At 39.0% G+C, this 18,344-nt stretch overlaps 1 protein-coding gene across 2 annotated transcripts in view; it reads left to right on the forward strand.

The window, feature by feature from the left end:
- Positions 1-13,544, forward strand: part of CLHC1 (clathrin heavy chain linker domain containing 1) — a 48,621-nt gene extending 35,077 nt beyond the window's left edge. For both annotated transcript variants that reach the window (XM_056124025.1, XM_056124019.1), the window contains 3 exons: positions 5,810-6,012; positions 11,208-11,387; positions 13,252-13,544. In XM_056124025.1, coding sequence (XP_055980000.1) covers positions 5,810-6,012; positions 11,208-11,387; positions 13,252-13,448 — 580 coding nt within the window. In that variant the 3' untranslated portion in view covers positions 13,449-13,544. The remainder of the gene's footprint in view (positions 1-5,809; positions 6,013-11,207; positions 11,388-13,251) is intronic.
- The last annotated feature ends 4,800 nt before the right edge of the window (positions 13,545-18,344 follow it).

Below are 18,344 nucleotides of genomic sequence, written 5' to 3' on the forward strand. Positions count from 1 at the left end.
CATGCAAGGTAAACACATAACCACTGTATTATCTTTCTGCCTCCAAAAGGGAGCTTTAAAAACAAAAACTAATAAGGAAATAAGCGAAGCAGAATGGGAAAGTCAAATCCATGCCAAACAAGGATGTAGCTTCATGCAAAGTCTAACCTTGGCCTACTTAATAGACAAATGACTTTGGAGTATAATTGACATACTCCAGAGTTAGCCTCCCATAAGGCAAGTGGTCAGTTTTTTGTACCTCTCTACCAGGTTGGACATCTCTCTTTTGTGAGCTGCCCGGACAGGTAAGAATACATACATTTCTAGGCATTGTAACTTCTACTAGCCAAGGGTAAGAGGTAACCTGTGAGCCACTGATTGTCAACAACTGGGAAGATGATACTGCCTCCTGCCACTGCAGTTCATTCTAGAACTGTAATTTGTCTTTTGCAACTTTACTGATGCATACTTTACCCAAAATATGGCATACATATTTAAAGGGTTTAATTGATTACTTTAATTTTTATTATTATAATAGTTTAGAGGCAGCACAGTTGCAAGAGTGTAAATGTTTATGATTTTTAGGTGCACAGTTATCGAACTTCACAACCACTGAAGTGCCCACGATCTTCTAACACTGGCCCCATATCACCTCCAGCCTCTCTTTTCTTTCAATACCCTTTCCACACCGCTTGGTAATCTCAATTCTGTAATCCAAGGAAAAGGATTTGTCATTGTTTGAAATTGTCTGCTCCTTTGTTTAATTCCTGTATATTCCACAGCCAAGTGAGATCTTCTGTTATTTATACTCTGTCCTTTGACTGACTTTGCCTAGCATGATACCATCCAGTTCCATTAAAGTTGAGGCAATCTACAAAAATTCTATTTTTTTTTTTTAATCTCAAAGCACTGTGCTGTTCTCTTCCGGAAGCTGAGTTTTATAGTCTCTGGGTCTTGGCCATTGATGGGATAACACAGTGGCAGTTGGTGGCTGTAAGGTCTACCTACTGGAAGATGGGAGATATGGGTGGAGGAGGCCCAGTCTCAATCCGAGGAGGCTTGGAGATCTCAGCCCTGGGTCCCGCATGCCTGGGCTCCACTGCTGGTTCCTTCATGCGTGAGGCTCATCCGAACGTGTGGAGAATGATCTTAAGCATGGCTGTCGCTGGTTCCAGAGGTCTTTGGCTGCCGGGGCTCTGCTCGGGGCGGGGAGGGAAACTCAACCCGCCCCACTCCAAGGGGCCCAGGTAAGGACAGCCAGGTGCGGGGGCAGGTTAGGCACTGTGATTTACAGTTAGTTATAGTTGAGTTTTAGACTTACAGTGTTCCAGCACTAGTCTCTCCACCAGTGTCCCCAGGTTCCCTCCCACTGCCCATCCTACCTCCTTAACAGGCACATCTTTAAGTGTCTTCGTTGTAATTTAGATCTCATGCTTACTGTATTGATCACTCTGTAGTTTGGATATATAGCTTTACCACCCTTCTATACCACCAGTGTACCTGAGCCCTTTGACCTCTCCTGTTACTTCCTGTCTACCTCTTCTTGCTTCTTTACTCCTTGCATTCCCTCAAGTTATGCAGTCTATCACAGATAAGTGAGATCATCCTGTGTTTGTTCATCTTTTTCTGACTTACCTCACTTAACATGATATCCTCCAGTTCCATTCAAATTATAGCAAATTGCATGATTTCATTGTTCTTGGAAGCTGCATAGAATTATATTGTGTGTGTGCATGTGTGTGTATAGGTGTGTGTGTGTATATATATATATGCATATGCACTCATAATTCACTTTCATAATCCAATCATTTGTCATTGAATGTGTAGGCTGATTCCATATCCTAGCTATTGTGCTAAGCATTTCAATCAATAATGGTATCAGAAGATATATCATATTCCAGAAGAGATTTTATTTAAGAGAACAGAAGGAAGGAGAAAGGCAGGGAACCTCTCATGGTATGAGAGGGGATTTCTGCAGCAGGGTTTCCTTTAATGTGTTTTAAGAAAAAATCCATGTACAGGTAATACACATTTTTTAAATTGATTTTTATTAAAAACACTGTGATTTACAAAGTTGTTCATTATATAGTTGTTTCAAGCATTTAGTGTTCCAACACCATAGGTATGGACTTCCTCCACTAAAATCCCCAGTTTCCCTTCCAATCCCAATCTGCTCTTTGGCACATAACAAATTTACTTTATATTGCTTATTCCAATAAAACTCTAAGAACTGAAAAATAGACTGATCAGAAAATAAATCAGTAAGGACAAATTAGTGGTTATTATATGATTTGACCTATGTAAATAGGAAAAAAAATAAAATGCCAATTCCTGTTCTCACTTATATATATATATATATATATATATATGTATGTATATATATATATATATATGCAAACCTGGAATCTAAAGTATATTACATTAAATTTTATCTTACAATTGGATCTCATTATGTCATTAATCATGTCTTACCTGTCATTAATAATACTTTTTTTCTCTTTTTTTTATATTTATTTATTGAATCACTGTGGGAAAAGTTACAAAGCCTTCAGGTTTAAGTCTCAGTCATGCAATGATCAAACACATTTCCCTTCACCAGTACTTATTTTTCACCACCAAGAACCCCAATATCCCCCACCTCCCACCCCTCCCAATGCCTGTGAGGCAGATGAATTCTACTTAACACTCTATCTACTTTGATTACATTCATTATTTCGACAAAAGATGCACAATTATTGTTTAGAGTTTACACCCAACAATGAGAACTGCTGAAAAGGCATTGTGAAATAATTTGTTTTCTACAGTTAGTTATGAGAACCATATGATGTCACGTGGCTGCTATCACGGCCATGCGATTTTGGATTTTTGATCACTGTAGCACTGTCATCCTGTTGTTCGTTGATTGCCTTGAGCAGGCCCCAGTAACATCTCCTATGTCCTAGCCCGGAGATTTTAAAAAGTGCCACATTTGAGGTTCTTTCAGGATCAGGAGAATGAGACCCACATTGTTACTGGTTTTTGGCATATTGAGTACACCACGGGGAGTTTACCAGACTCTGCCGTGTGGACAGGATACTTTTGGTAGTCTGCCAGGTTCTCCATATTTCTGATATTTTACTTCTTAAGCCTGAAGGTATTTCTGCCAAGAGCCAGATAATTATGAGATTGGTTTCTGTGGCTCTGGAGACATGGCCGTGCCGGAGAGCCGCTCGTAGGGGGCAACTCATAACCTCGGTAGGACATGAAGGAAGAGCAGGGGACGCCCTTCTTCCTATGAGGTTTCAGCTGGCCCGTCACCACCGGCTCATACCTGACTTTCCGAAAAGCTCCGAGGAGGTCACCATCTTGCTGCCCAGGGGGAAAAAGGCAGAAGGGAGTGACATCCCTTCCCTCGGTCAGGCATTGTACCATGGATTAACGCATAGTCCATTCACTTTTCTGTCGCAAGCTGCAGGGCTCTGCATTAAGTCCTTGTGCTTCTAGAGCCATGGCCTTGCCGGAGAGCCTCTCGTGGGGGGCAACTCATGACCTTGGTAGGATATGAAGGATGAGATTAATAACACTTTTAAAGCAATTCTGTGTTAATATATTTTAGAGTTTACCTGGAATAGGTAAACTTACATATGTAAATTTCCCCCTTATACTTTATATTAAACACTGTGGTTTACAAAGTTGTTCACAATGATTTGTTACAGGCATTCACTATTCTAACACCAATCCCACCACCATTATATCTTCCCTGCACCATTGTCTCCAATTTTTCCCAACCACCTCTTTAAGCCTGCCCCCAGAGCAGGCCCTCAATAATTTATTTTATATTGCTTGTTATCAATAATTTAATGCATATATTTAAGTTATACAATTAGGCAAAGTTTTAACATATTCTCATAAAATAATAACCATAAATAAAACAACAAAAATACATAATCTTTAAATGTTATGTTCCTTACTATTGCTTCCTCTTCCTTTTCACTACCTGATTTTTTTCTACCCCCATCTACAGATAACATAACTGATAACCTGTTTTCTCTCACTTGCACTGATAGATCAGTTTTGCTGAGTCTAAGAAGAATTATAGTGATTGTACAGATGGTTCACTTCTATTGTGTACAAAGCCAGCACATTTAAGTATGACGGGTGAAATCTCTATGAGTCATATCAAAAGAACTGCTTCTTTAATCTCTAAAGGCATATTTAGGCCCCATCCCGCCCTTATTTCTCATAAATCTAAAATAAATTTTTACAATAACACTAGTCTGTTTTCCTTTTATTACAAATGCTTACAAACTCTGTTGATGACTTGGAGATTAAATTTATTACTGTCCATCCCCCCACCCTTCCCTGTGTTGTTATTGCAGTGACCAGGAATCCGACGCACTTGGCCTGGCTGCAGGGCTTGCAACTCTTTATGAGTTGGGGTGCTTATGGCCACTGGTTGTTTACTGTGTGCTTGCATACTTAATTGTGGTTCACTAGAGACTGCACAATTTATTGTGGAGCTGAGAAACACAAAATATCACTGGGGCTGTACTCAGTGGTAGTACAGAGCATGAGACATCTGGACTTTCACCTAGGACAGACTTTCTATAACTGACATAGATATCTGACCTCTTGTTACCACTGGCTCTAAACAACATTCAATAAATTCCTTTTTTCCCCTCCTTTTTTCAATTTTTGAGCCATATCTGGTGTTGCTTCTTTACACATCCGGACTTACTCCTGTCTTTACACTCAGGGATTTCTCCTGGTAGGTGGGGCTCAGGGGTCAATATGGGGTACTAGGAATTGAAACCATATTGGCCATGTGCAAGGTAAGCCCCTACCTGCTGTACTATCTCTCAAGCCCAATTAAATCCTTACATTATCTAGGTTTTAAAATCTAGATACTGCTGAGAACACTTGAAACCCCTTACTACAAAACTTTGTTTACCTTGTAATCTTATTATGTATATCCTTATTTTGGATTTATTGGAGGCAGGGGGCAGATAACCATATCAGGTCTGGTGGTGCTTAGAGTTTGCTGGCTTTGTCCTCAGGGGACCATAAATGATGCTGGAAATTGAACAGGATGTTTCTCATGCCTTATCTTTTGTACCATTTTTCCAACCTTACCTTGTACTTTTGTTTGTTTTAGCAACACCCAACACCCAGGAGTTATTCCTGGCTTTTTGCTCTGGAATTACTCTTGGCATTGCTCAGGGAACTATATGAGATGCTAAGAATCGAACCTGGGTCAGCTGCTTGCAAGGCAAACACTTGTACTATCTCTCTGACCCCAACCTTGTAATTCTTAATCTCACCAGTCTTTTCAGGAAGGCTTTAGCCTCATTTGTAGATATTTAAAAACTTGGGCTCAGCTTCCCCAAAATATCTTCCTCCAAAGGAGTACATAATTGTTTTTGTTTTAGCTGTTAAATCTTCTGAATCTTTGTTTTTATATCAATTTGCCTATTAACTTAAAATTCTTATCACTGTCACTGTCACTGTCCTCCTATTGTTCATCGATTTGCTCGAGCGGGCCCAGTAACGTCTCCATTGGAGACTTTGTTGTTACTGTGTTTGGCATATCAAATATGCCACTGGTAGCTTGCCAGGTTTTTCTGTGGGGGCGAGATACTCTACGTAGCTTGCCAGGCTCTCCGAGAGGGGCGGAGGAATCGAACTTGGGTCGTCCATCTTGGATGCGTGCAAGGCAAATGCCCTACCGCTGTGCTGTTGCTCCAGCCCCTAAAATTCTTATAGGCCATAGAAAATCAATTCCAGTGTGCTGAATTTTCACATGTTCTCATCCACTCAGTTTTTCTGTCTGTTATTGATCTGCTTGCTCTAGGCTGACATTTTGTGAGAAGGCTGGAGATGCGATTTATGACTATGGGGAGCATAACATTAACAGCAAGGCCAAGTGCTTAGCTTTAGCTCAGATTATCTACAATGAGTGTGGCCTGTACAAGAAAGCTCTTCTTTGCCAATGTAAACAGGGTCAAATTCATGAGGCCATAGAACATATACAAAAGATCAAGGACTTGACTTCTGGTAAGTAAAAATATGCCTCCAAATTTTTGTTGACTTTTTTTGTTGTTATTATTGTTTGTGGTGCCAGGGATTGAACCCAGGGCCTCCTACATGCAAGTCAGGCTACTGAGTTACATCCTTTGCCCCCTTTAAGAAAAGCCTGCTTTGGGGCTGGATTGTGGCTCATCCCCTCTCCTGCTAAAGAAATAAAAGACTACTTTTGCAGATATGTTTAAATTCTTGGCTTTAATCATATGATTATTCATCATAGCAGCCAATATTTTGTGTTTGGGGGTTTGTTGTGTGTATATATATACATATATCTATATATATGTATGTATATGTGTGTATATGTACATATTTATTTATTCACTTATCCCAGAGGGGAGAAGGTCACAGTCAGCATTGTTCAGGACTCACCTCACTCCTGTCTCTGTGCTCAGAGGTCACTCAAGATGGCAGGTGGTGCTTAGGAGACATATGCCTGCTGGGAATTGAGCCAGGGTCAGCCATGTACAGAGCAAGTAGCTTAGCCCCTGGAAATATTTGGTGTTTAAATTATAAAATCTATTTTATGCAAACTGTTAAATTAAGTTTTTTAAAATAATTTTCAGTGAAAATAAGTCAGCTAAAGCTGAATGATACTCATGCTAGACATTCAAATTAATTATGTATTTATTTTATACATAAACATTTAGTAAATCAGATAGTAATGAAATACGTAGGTTTTTTTTTTTTGTTTGAGTGGGGTCACACCCAGTTGTGCTCAGGGTTTACTCCTAGCTCTGCCCTCAGGGATTACTCCTGGTGGTTCGTAGGGGACCTTGTGTGGTACTGGGGATAGAATAGGTAATCAGCTGTGTGCAAGGCAAAAGTGCTCTACTTGTTTTATTATCTCTCTGGCTCTGAAATACATAGTTTTGAAGATAAATATAACATGATGGACCAGGTTATTATTTTTAAAATTGAATTTGTTTATATGTTCTATACTGTGATCTTAGCATTGAAGAATTAGCAAAATCATGTTATTTTCAAAATTTTGAAACACCTAGTTTGCAGTTGGGCAGTAACCTGAGGGAAATGGGTGCCTTAAAATCAGACACCCTAAGTTAATGAGCTGATCTCTTACTATGAGTCTGACTCAGCAGTGAACTAGCTTTGAAGTACAGCCAGTTCTGTTATTTCCTTTCCTTCCAGGACTCAGAGCTTTATACCATTTATATTTTAAAAATATATTTTTATTTTTTAATCCCAAATAACTTTAATCCCAAATAACTTTTATTAACATGGAACTTGTCTATTGATACTTACCCTATTAGAGGTGAAAACAAATATATTTATTCACTTAAAATAGCAACAAATTGATAAACCTATTGCATGTTATCATAATACCCTGGTTTTTTTTTCTTAGAGCTGAAAAAAAAGTGGCATTGCTTAAATGTATTTTCCAAATCTCCCTCATCTCTGGTTTACTAGAGGAGATTCTTGTGTCTGCTCTGTATTCAGCCTGTTTTAGCATCACATGTCAAATAATTCTTATAAAATACTATGCTTTTCAGAAAATGAGAGTGAAAAGGCAAATAACAACTTATTTTCATTAAAATGGCTTTGATATTATTGCAACTAGAAAATATTTTGAGAACCACTGTTTTAGATAATTATACATTAAATAGATACCATACTTATATATACCTTATAATACTATTGAAAGAAAACATATATGAGATAATGATGATTAAAAACATACCAAGCCAAGATATAAAGAAAATATATGGTAAGATGTCATAAACATAGGGGGAAGTTTATAGGATTGAATTTGTTGTCCATTTGTTGTCAGAGACCATATCTTGCACACTCTTGTTTAAATGTTGGTTAATTGGTAAATTCATGAAGAAATTTGAATACCTAATTGAATAAAATAGAATTATGAAATATAGAGGCTGAGGAGTGCTGTATAAATAGCTTCACCTTAATGAAGGTGAGTTTGAATGGCCTAAATAATAAATTTTTACTGCTTCTCTTGGGAAATTAAAAATAAACATTTCAGATCATTGATAGAAATTAATGTTCTGCTGTTCCCTTTTTTCTTTTACCATTTTATCCTCCTTTATATGTATATATTTGTTGTATATATTTGTATATATGTATATAGCTGTATACATGCATATACACACATATATACAATATGTTTTTTTATTTTAGAAATAGCAGTATAGAATAGAAGTTGGTAGACTGGAAATCAAATAGACTATTCTCCTTTATACCATGTATATTTCTGGGAAAATGAACATCTCTAAGTCCTATTTCTTTATTTGATAATATTTCATTTACACTGAATGTGAAATACTTTGATTTAATACTTATGTTTCTAGCATAGTAAATATGTATTTAATAAACATTAAGTTACTATTACCTTGAGAATACAAATTCTATTTATGATAATCTTTAAAAGGATCTCAGAAAATTATTCTAAAAATTACTTCATTTGCTGCCCAGGAAGAATATTCTTATTTTAAAGAATTTAGGGACTTAGACAATCTTCAGGACTGTGGCTCTCTGAGGATTTCTAGCCATTCTGAGATCCCAGCCAAGGCCACCCACCTGGCATGACTACTGTCATTTCTGAAAATATTCCAGCCCAGTACTGGGATCCACCTAGTCTCCTGAGCTGACAAGTAGAGCCTGCTAAGGCAGGAGGCACAGCCCTTTACTGCTTAGAAGGACCCTCACCCAGAGCTCAGCCCTCAGCTTTTCTGTAAGGCAGACTGGGAGACACAGGGAGACTGTGAAGGCCATATGCAAGACTGGCCCTTCCACTCTGGAGACCCTCACCCAGGACCTGAAGCTTGTACTTGACAGCATAAGGGCTGTGTTGTATGGACGTGATGTCCTGTTCACCAAGAAGATTCACCCAGGAGGTACAAATTGGAGGAGTTCCATTTACATTATCCCATCTCAGAAAGTCCTGGAACCAGAGGAGTCAGTGGTGTGGGATGGACTCTTGTGTGAACTCAAGACTGAAGGAATCAGTGGAAGTTCATGGAAGAGGCCCTATCTTTGCTCCCTTGGAGGTGGTTAGTGATGTGTGTCATGAGCCATGGGGTGGATGAATGAAACACCTACCCATTAACTGGGGAAAGAAGAGGAAAGGAGTCCACTCATGCTTTAAGGAGCTGACCGTTATTAGCTCTGAATCCCAGAGAATGTCCTGAATTCCATTCAGCAGATATGTTCACCTGTGGCTAGTTTGCTCCTCTTCTGAGCAGATGGCAGCTGTGGAGATATCCTCTCTCCATAATGGTGCCTTCATGTGAGGAGTCTGGAGGGTCAGGAGCAGCATTTAGCCTGCTGGGGCCTTGGCAGTCCAGACTGCATAGCCTGTGGGGACTCTACTTAGAATCCCCCATCTTCCTCAAGGCTCACTAGACCGGGTGCTCGGGTGCCTGACACCCCACCCTCCCCAACCCTCCTTGGAGACTCAGACTATCACCGAGTTCACGCTTCCAGAAAATAGACTTCATCTGCTTCAGTGCCTCAGCATTAGTCAGCTAAGGATTTGTATCTGAGAGGCAGCCCTGCTGGGCCCTGCTGGGATCACCTAGAGGCCATCGTGCCTGTGCTGAGCCTCTGCTCCCAGCTCAGTTCTTGAACTTTCACAGGAAAGGCCTCTCCTTGGCTACCCTGGTGCCCGTGCTGCGCCTCCGTCTGGCTGCTCTTCTGGAGGTTCAACCTGCCCCTCAGGAGAGGTGAAGTGTCCCAACACTCCACCCAGAGGTCTTTGGTCAGCTTTGTCCAAGGAACTAAGGGAAAGGTCAGGTTCATTTTTGTCAGCATGAAATCCTGTTCCTACTGTGGCAAGAAAAATCCTTTCCACAACTGTAAGCCCATGGTATTCCCTGTCTCCTGTTAGAGTGGGTGAGATTCAAAAGATTTTGTTTCAGAACTTAGAATGTGAAAATAGTGATTAGATATGTACCACAGAAGCACAGACCTGCGGGTTCAGAAGCAGTTCATAGGATGGCAAAAGGAGACATACATAGCTTGTGGACCATACTGGGGAATGATGGGATCTTCAGGGACTCAAAACCATGGAGTCTGAGGTAAAACCTGAAAATAACAGGGAGTCTCTGCTCTGGAGTACACATGAGGGAGCTTCTTAATGTAGAATGTTTTTGGAAAGAAATTACCTGTTGTTGTTGTTGGGCTTGGGGGCTATACCCAGCAACGCTCAGGGGCAACTCCCAGCCCTATGCTCAGGAGTCACACCTGGTGGTTGTCTGTTGTACTGGGGATTGAATTGGGATCAGAAGTAATGCAAAGCAAGTGGTCAGTTTACCCTCCGAGGTCAGAAATTAAAACAATCAGGGGCTGGAAATGTGGCTCAGTGGTAGAGCACAGGCCTCACATGTGAGACCCTGGATTCAATTCCTGACACTACAAAAGCAAAACAGAAATGAAAGAAAAAGAATATAGGACAGTAATTTAAATTCTGAATTTAAGATTTAAGAATATATGTGATAAATGTAGCTTTAAATTGCCTGAATGGTTTAAATAGTAGATTAAACTACATGAAATTGCTTTTGAATAACTAAAAAATGATCAAATATAGATAATTGCATATTGTTTAAGCTCTAGATACTTGAACTGCCTAATGAATTTTTAATTTTCATTTTTTCAGTTTCTAAATATTTGTTATTTTTAGGAAAAAATTACTTAGTCTCTATTTTTTCTGTGTAAACCCAGAAATGAAGTCATTATGGATACAGTTGGCCCAAATACTAATAATAAGATATAGACAAGTATAATGTGGTATTTAGGTGGATGGAATCTTAGAACTTGAAGATAACTATTTTAGTACTTTTTAGATGTAAAAACTGAAATCTAAAAGACTTATCTGTTGGACTACATTTTTTGTTACACCACAAATCTTTTTTGTTACCCTACAATTTCTTTTCATGATGGTTCTTGGATGAGTTTTATTTTTTTATTATTATTTGTTATAGATAGTTTTTCTTTGTGTTTTGCTATACTGAACATGACTTTCTTTTTTAAATTGGGAGGTAGTGTTGAGTTGGAGTTGGAGTGGGTCATTGAAAGCTTTAAGAAGATGAAACAAAAAGAAGCGTTGATTAGTAGGTCTAGACATTAACTTATTTCATTTTTCTAGTTGATGTGTCTTATGATGTTGAAACTTAGTTTTTAATTTTTGCTTTCAGATGACTTACTGAACCTAATAAAGTTATGTCCCAACACTGAATTAATTCATGGTCTAACCAAAGAATGGAATGGAAAACCACCAGTTTTATCTTTTTCTCTCGCTATTCTTCATCTGTTCTCTATAGATATGAAAAAAGTTGGGATTAAACTACTTCATGAAATAAATGAAGGCAAGAAAGGTAAGTAGAGCAATATGGAAGAAGCAGTGGTGGGTTATTTAGGAAAAGGTTCAGTAATGTTTTGTGTAAGTTATTTTCATCTTAACAGTTCCTTCTTGGTAAGGGATAACTTCAGTTATTTATAAATATGAAGTTTTTATGTCAGTAGGAATCTATTAGCAATAAAATATATCTCTTGAGGAAATTATTACAAAAAGAAGGAAATTTTATGAAGTTTAAGGCTAATATCATAATAGAATAGCAAACATTACTCTTAAAACTATACATGTCAGTTGTATGCATATTTAATAAAATCTTCATATGTTTTGTTTGGTTATTTTTGGGGTTACAACCAGGTGTTCTGGGGGCTTACTCCTTGCTCTGCACTTAGGGATAACTTCTGGTGGGTGTTGGGACCATATGGGGTGCTAGAGATCAAACAGGGACAGCCAAGTGCAAGGCAAATGCCCTACCTGCTGTACTATCACTCTGGTCCCATCACATGCATTTAAATGTTATTTTAGATATAAAATTTGCCTTTTATTCCTAAACTAATTGTATACATAAATGTCATTTGCATACAATATTTATTGTGAACTTAATTCAGCAGTGACATCAAGAGTAATTAGTTACGGACCAGAAAGATAGTACAGGCAAGGCTTGATGTGCTTATCTAATATGAAGCTGATCCCTTTTTGATTCCCAGCTCTATATATGGTCCCCTTATCACTGCCAGGGATCAGTCCTGAACACAAATCAAGGAATCGTTCATGAGCACTGCCGAGTGTAGCCCAAACCCATTTCCTAACCCACGCCACCAAGAACAAAACAAATAGCTACTTAGAATAGTGGAGTTGAGCGTGTATGTCTCATATGTGTGAGGCACTGAGTTCAATCCTTGGCACCATACTCATTCAGACAAATTAGATCTCACTTTCTTTCTTTCCTTTCATTATTTTAGGAAATTGAGCAGACAACTTGATTTAAAATTATTGCACAGAGGGGCTGGAGCGATAGTACAGCATGTAGGGTGTTTGCCTTGCATGCAGCCAACTGCGGTTTGATTCTTGGCATCCTATATGGTCCCCCGGGCACTGCCAGGAGTAATTCATGAGTGCAGAACCATAAGTAACCCCTGAGCATCGCTGGATATGACTCAAAAAAGCCAAAAAATCCCCAAAATTTATTGCATAGAGTTAAAGAATGGGAGTAAATTACATGAAATATTCAGGAAGATAATTTTATAATTATCACTATAAATCTCAATTAAAATATTTGATAGAAAAATAAGAATCATGGTAGACATAAAATAATAGTGATGACAGTACTCTAAAATAAATCCTCTCATTAAATATGCAGGTAATAGACAAGAAATGTGTTTTATAAATCAATTATATCTTAAGTATAGTAGATTTTTATTTCCAAAAACAATTAATATCAGTTTGGGGGATGTTGCTCAGTGAACAGAGCATGTTTGAGGCCCTGGGTTTGATCCTCAGCATACAAAAAGGGGGCCAGAGAGATAGTACAGTGGTTAGGGTGCTTGACTTCCAAGCAGTCAACACAAGTTCAATTCCCAGCACCACATATGGTCTCCTGAGCCCCACCAGGAGTGACTCCTGACTAGGAGTAAGCCCGGCAGTGCTCAGGAGCAGTGACAAATGTGAGGAGAAATGGTGGAGGCTTAAGGAGGAGACGGACCAACGTTTGAATACTTAAGATGCTTTTGACAAGAATTCCACATTAAACTTATAGGACTCAAATATGTGAATCAGGTTAAGAAGTAACTAAATTGAAATGATATCTTTCTGATTTTGAAGAATTGCTAAGTGGATTATCAAATAGGAATTAATGCAATATTATAATTTTGTATTTCTTTTCTTAGCTACAATCGAATGCCTTATGACAAATGATCCATTGTGCTCCCTGGAAAGTTGGCAAGAAATTGCAGATCTATGTTTACACAATGGATTTCAAAAATTATCTAATAACATCATAACCATTCTTCGTTCTCAGGCTGGAGTGACAGAAATTTCTAAAGAGGATGATACAGTCAACTTAATGGAACATGTGTTTTGGTAGTTCTCTACCTTAACCAGTTGAGGGCACTTGCACAACATTTTATGTATGATTGGCTGGAGACACTGATCTTGGTGTTATAAACATAAACAGAGTAATAAAATTATTTGTTCTGATATTTAGATTTGTGCCCTTAAAGTAGATACTGAGGAATGGAATCTCTGGGACTGGGAGTTCTATTTGTAATTTTTGGAGAAATCACCATACTGTTTTCCTTTAGAAAACAGACTACAGTTTCACCAATAGGGAATCAGAGTTCTTTTTATTGCATCCCTGTCAGCACTGGTTGTTTTCAAACTTTATGATATAGGCCATTCTCATTGGTGTGAGGTGATGCTTCATTGTTTTTATTTGTATTTTTCTTGATAATAAGTGGTCATGAACATTTTTCATATGCCTATTGGCCATCTGTATGTCTCCTTTGAGGAAGTGTCTGTTCATCTTCCTAATAGAGTTATCTGCTTTATTTGTTATTGAGTTTTGTCAGAACTTTATGTATTTTGGATATCAGCCCTTTGTTCGATGTATGATATGTGAACATTTTTTCCTAGTCAGTGGTGTTTTTTGCAGGGGTGGGGGGCTTGGGGGTGCGGGGGAGAGGGTGAAGGTTTTTGAGCCACGTCCAGCAGGGGTCAGCAGCATACAATGCAAGTACCTTAACCCTGGGGAATGGAGAGATGGTAGAATAAGATGCTGTCTTGAAAGCATTTGACCCTGGTTTGATCCCTAGTACTGCATATGGTCCCCCGAGGCCGACCAGGAGTAATTCCTAACCACAGAGCCAGTAGTAAACCCTGAGCACTGCTGTCAGTGAAAAAGCTCCTTAACCCCCCCCCCCCCCACACACACACACACTCTCTGGTCCCTCCCATTTGGTGTCTTTTAATTTTAGTCATTGCTCTTTTACAGTGAAGAAACTTGACAGTTATTGTAATCCCATTTGTTTATTTCCCCCTCCTTTTTTTTTTTTTTTTGCCAATGTGGTTGGATCATTGAGGAGTTTTCTGAGATAGATCTATCATGGTGAGTTCTGTTTATTTTCTTCATTGTATTTTATGGGTTTGAATCTGATTCTGAGGCCTTTAATCCATTTTGAATTAAATCTTGTGTTTGATATGAGTCTAGTTTCATTTATTTTTGCATATGGCTGAGCCAGTTTCCCCAAGCACCATTTGTTGGCTTGCCTTGTTCCACTTCACGCAATCAGCGAGTCTGTCATGAAGTAACTGACTATGCATTGGAGGATTTATCTCTGGTCACTCAACTGTTCCATTGGTCTGAGAGTCTTCCTTTATTCTAATACCACGTTGTTTGTTTACTGTATGTTATAACGTAGTTTGAAGTCAGGGAATGCAGTGCCTCCAACCATCCTCTTCCTAGAATTGCTTTGGCCATATGGTGAGTTTATGGCTCTGTACAAATTTTTGAAGCATTTTTTACATAATTTATTTATTTATTGAATCGCTGTGGGAAAAGTTACAAAGCTTTCAGGTTTAGGTCTCGGTCATGCAAATATCAATCACATTTCCCTTTACCAATACTTATTTTTCACCACGAAGAACCCCAATATACCCCCATCCCCCACCCCACCCCCAATGCCTGTGAGGCAGATGAATTCTAGTTAACACTCTATCTACTTTGACTAGCTTCATTGTTTCGATAAAAGTTGCACCATTATTATTTAGAGTTTACCTGCCCCCCCAAATCAGACATGCTGAAAAAGCATTGTGAAATGATTTGCTTTCTACAGCTGGGTTCAAGAATTAAATGATGATTAAAAGTATCATGCTAAGCGAAATGAGTCAGAAAGAGAGGGATAGACATAGAAAGATTGCATTCATCTGGGGAATATAAAGTAACAAAATATGAGATTAATACCCAAGAATAGCTGAGATCAGCACCAGGAGGATTACTCCATAGCTTAGAGGCCAGCCGGGCATTCTAGGGGAAAGGGCAGCTCAGATAGAGAAGAGAGCACCAAATAAAGGGTGTTTGGAGGATCATCCCAGGAGGGGAGATGCATGTTGAAAGTAGACTATGGACTGAACATGTTTGTCACTCAAAGCCTCTTTTGCAGACCACAACACCCAAAAGGAGAGAGAGAACACAAGGGATTGCCCTGCCACGGAGGCAGGGTGGGATGGGAGGGATGGGGGTGGGAGGGATATTATCCATGGTGGTGAAAAATGGGCACTGGTGGAGGGATGGGTATTTGATCATTGTATAATCCAATCCCAAGCACAAAAAATTGTAAATCTACAACTGTACCTCATGGTGTTTCATTAATAATAATAAAAAAAAAAGAGAGAGATTGGTTTCTGTGCTCTGGAGTCATGGCCGTGCTGGAGAGCCGCTCTTGGGGGGCAACTGGTGACCTCGGTAGGGCATGAAGGATGGGCCAGAATGCCCCCCTTCCCATGAGGTTTTAGTCGCACCCTCATCCCCGGCTCATACCTGCTGTCCACAAGGCTCCCATGCGGCCGCCATCTTTCTTTCCAGAGAGGAGAGGGCAGAAGGGAGCAACACCCTTTCCCCTCTGGGCAGACATGATGGCGTGGATTAACGCATAGTCTGTTCACTTTTCTGCTCCAAGCTTCTGGGTTTGCATTAAGTCCTTGTGAGAAGCATTTGTTTTATCTTAGTTTTTTTTTAATAAAATTTTTATTTAGGCAGTGTGGTTTACAAAAGTGCCTATTATAGAGTTTCAGGAATGCAGTTTACCAACACCCGTCCTACCCCAATGTCAGGTTCCTTCCACCAATGTCCCCAGGTTCCTTTCCTCCTCTCCCCCCATCCACCCTCTCCATCTGCTTCCTTTAAAATGAACAGGCACATTTTAAAGTTTGATTATTGTAGTTTGTCAGTATGTTCTTATCTAGAGGAACAATCAATTTTTTGTTTTTTGGGTTTTTTTTCATAGAAACATACTGAAATACCTATGGGTATCTAAGTATGTTTATGAAGTAATTTTGGATTATTTTATGTGTCTTGAATAAGTGAGTTCTGTCTCACAGACAGGTGTGATATTGAAACTGTTTAGTGATCAGTATGCGTGTGCACCAAGTACATAACAGTTAGAACAACTAGTTAGAACAACTAGTTAGAACACAACTAGTTAGAACAACTTTCAGCCCTTGTGCTGCACCAACTAAATGGCATCTTTGATTATAGAGTGTGGTAAAAATGTGTTGTTATTAGATAGACTAGGGACAAAAAGCATACTTTTTATCTACTAAATTTAAATCAAATATATGTTTTATTTTATAGTGGAAATAGTATGAACTAGGAATTATAACCTTATAAAAATTGGGTTTTACCTATTTTTTTTTGTTAAATATGGGCATTTATACCTCTTCTAAAGGTTTGTTGTGAGAATTAGTCACATGTATGTATAGTGTAAGTAAGTGACAGTCATTTCTATGTAATATGTTCTAGAAACATATACTTCTCTACTTGGTTTGTAAATACTGTATCCCATATTTCTTTCCATTTATATGATTATCCTTCTTTAGAAATATTTGTATTATATTAGCAACATACTAAGTTTAAGGTTGCTTGATTTATAAATTTAGAAGGAGTACTAACTGAGTTTTCAATTTTTCCACATTTTACTAAAGATACGGACGAGAGCGATAGCACAACAGGTAGGGTGTTTGCCTTGCACGTGGCTGACCCGGGTTTGATTCCTCCATCCCTCTCGGAGAGCCCATCAAGCTACTGAGAGTATCCCGCCTGCACAGCAGAGCCTGGCAACCTCCCCATGACATATATGATATGCCAAAAACAGTAACAACAAGTCTTACAATGGAGACGTTACTGGTCCCTGCTCGAGCAAATCAATGAGTAACAGGATGACAATGCTACAGTGCTACTAAAAATAATACTAGATAATTAAAGTTTGGTTTTCTAAAACTTAATTTTTAGAAGAAATACATGCATAATTTTAAAAGAATATAATTACAAGGCTTATATTGCCTAATATCATTTCTAGCATTACATTAGCTGTGCTTTTTGAAAAGAAAACTTGAAAGATATGGAAAATGGGGCATGAGGGTACTTTAGCAATATTGATTATTATTTTTTAAATTGAATCACGGTCTAATACACAGACACAAAGCTATTCATGATTGGCTTTCAGTCATACAATGTTCCAATACCCTGCCTTCCACCAGTGTACATTTCCCACCACCAATATTCCCACTCTCCCTCTCACCACACCCTCCCAACCCCTCATTCTGCCACTATGACAGGTACTTTCCTTCTTTCTCTCTCTTTCTCTTCTTTTGGGTATTATGGTTTGCAATACAGATACAAAGTGGTTATCATGTTTGTTCCTTTACCTATTTTCAGCACACAATTTTTTTAATTGAATCACCATGAGATATCGTTACAAAACTTTCATGTTTGAGTTTCAGTCAATCAAAGATTGAACACTCATCCCTATCCCTCCACCAGTACAAATTCTCCACCACCAATGTCCCCATTATACCCTTCCCCTTTCCAACCCTTCCCTTGCCTCTGTAGCACTGTAGCACTGTCCTCCCATCGTCCATCGATTTGCTCGAGTGGCCCAGTAATGTCTCCATTATGAGACTTGTTGTTATTGTATTTGGCATATCGAATATGTCACGGGTAGCTTGCCAGGCTTTGCCATGCAGGCGAGATACTCTCATTAGCTTGCCGGGCTCTCTGAGAGGGACAGAGGAATTGAACCTAGGCCGGCCACTACCCACTGTGCTATAGCTCCAGCCCCACCCCCTTGCCTCTATGGCAGACAATTTCCCCCATATTCTCTCAACTTTGGGGCATTATGGTTTGCAATATAGATACTGAGAGGCTATCATGTTTGAAATTTACCTCCTTTCAGCACACATCTCCCATCCCAAACGATTCCTCCAA

The sequence above is a fragment of the Sorex fumeus genome, unplaced genomic scaffold, assembly GCF_029834395.1.
Source record: "Sorex fumeus unplaced genomic scaffold, SorFum_2.1 ptg000006l, whole genome shotgun sequence".
Lineage (NCBI taxonomy): Eukaryota > Metazoa > Chordata > Mammalia > Eulipotyphla > Soricidae > Sorex > Sorex fumeus.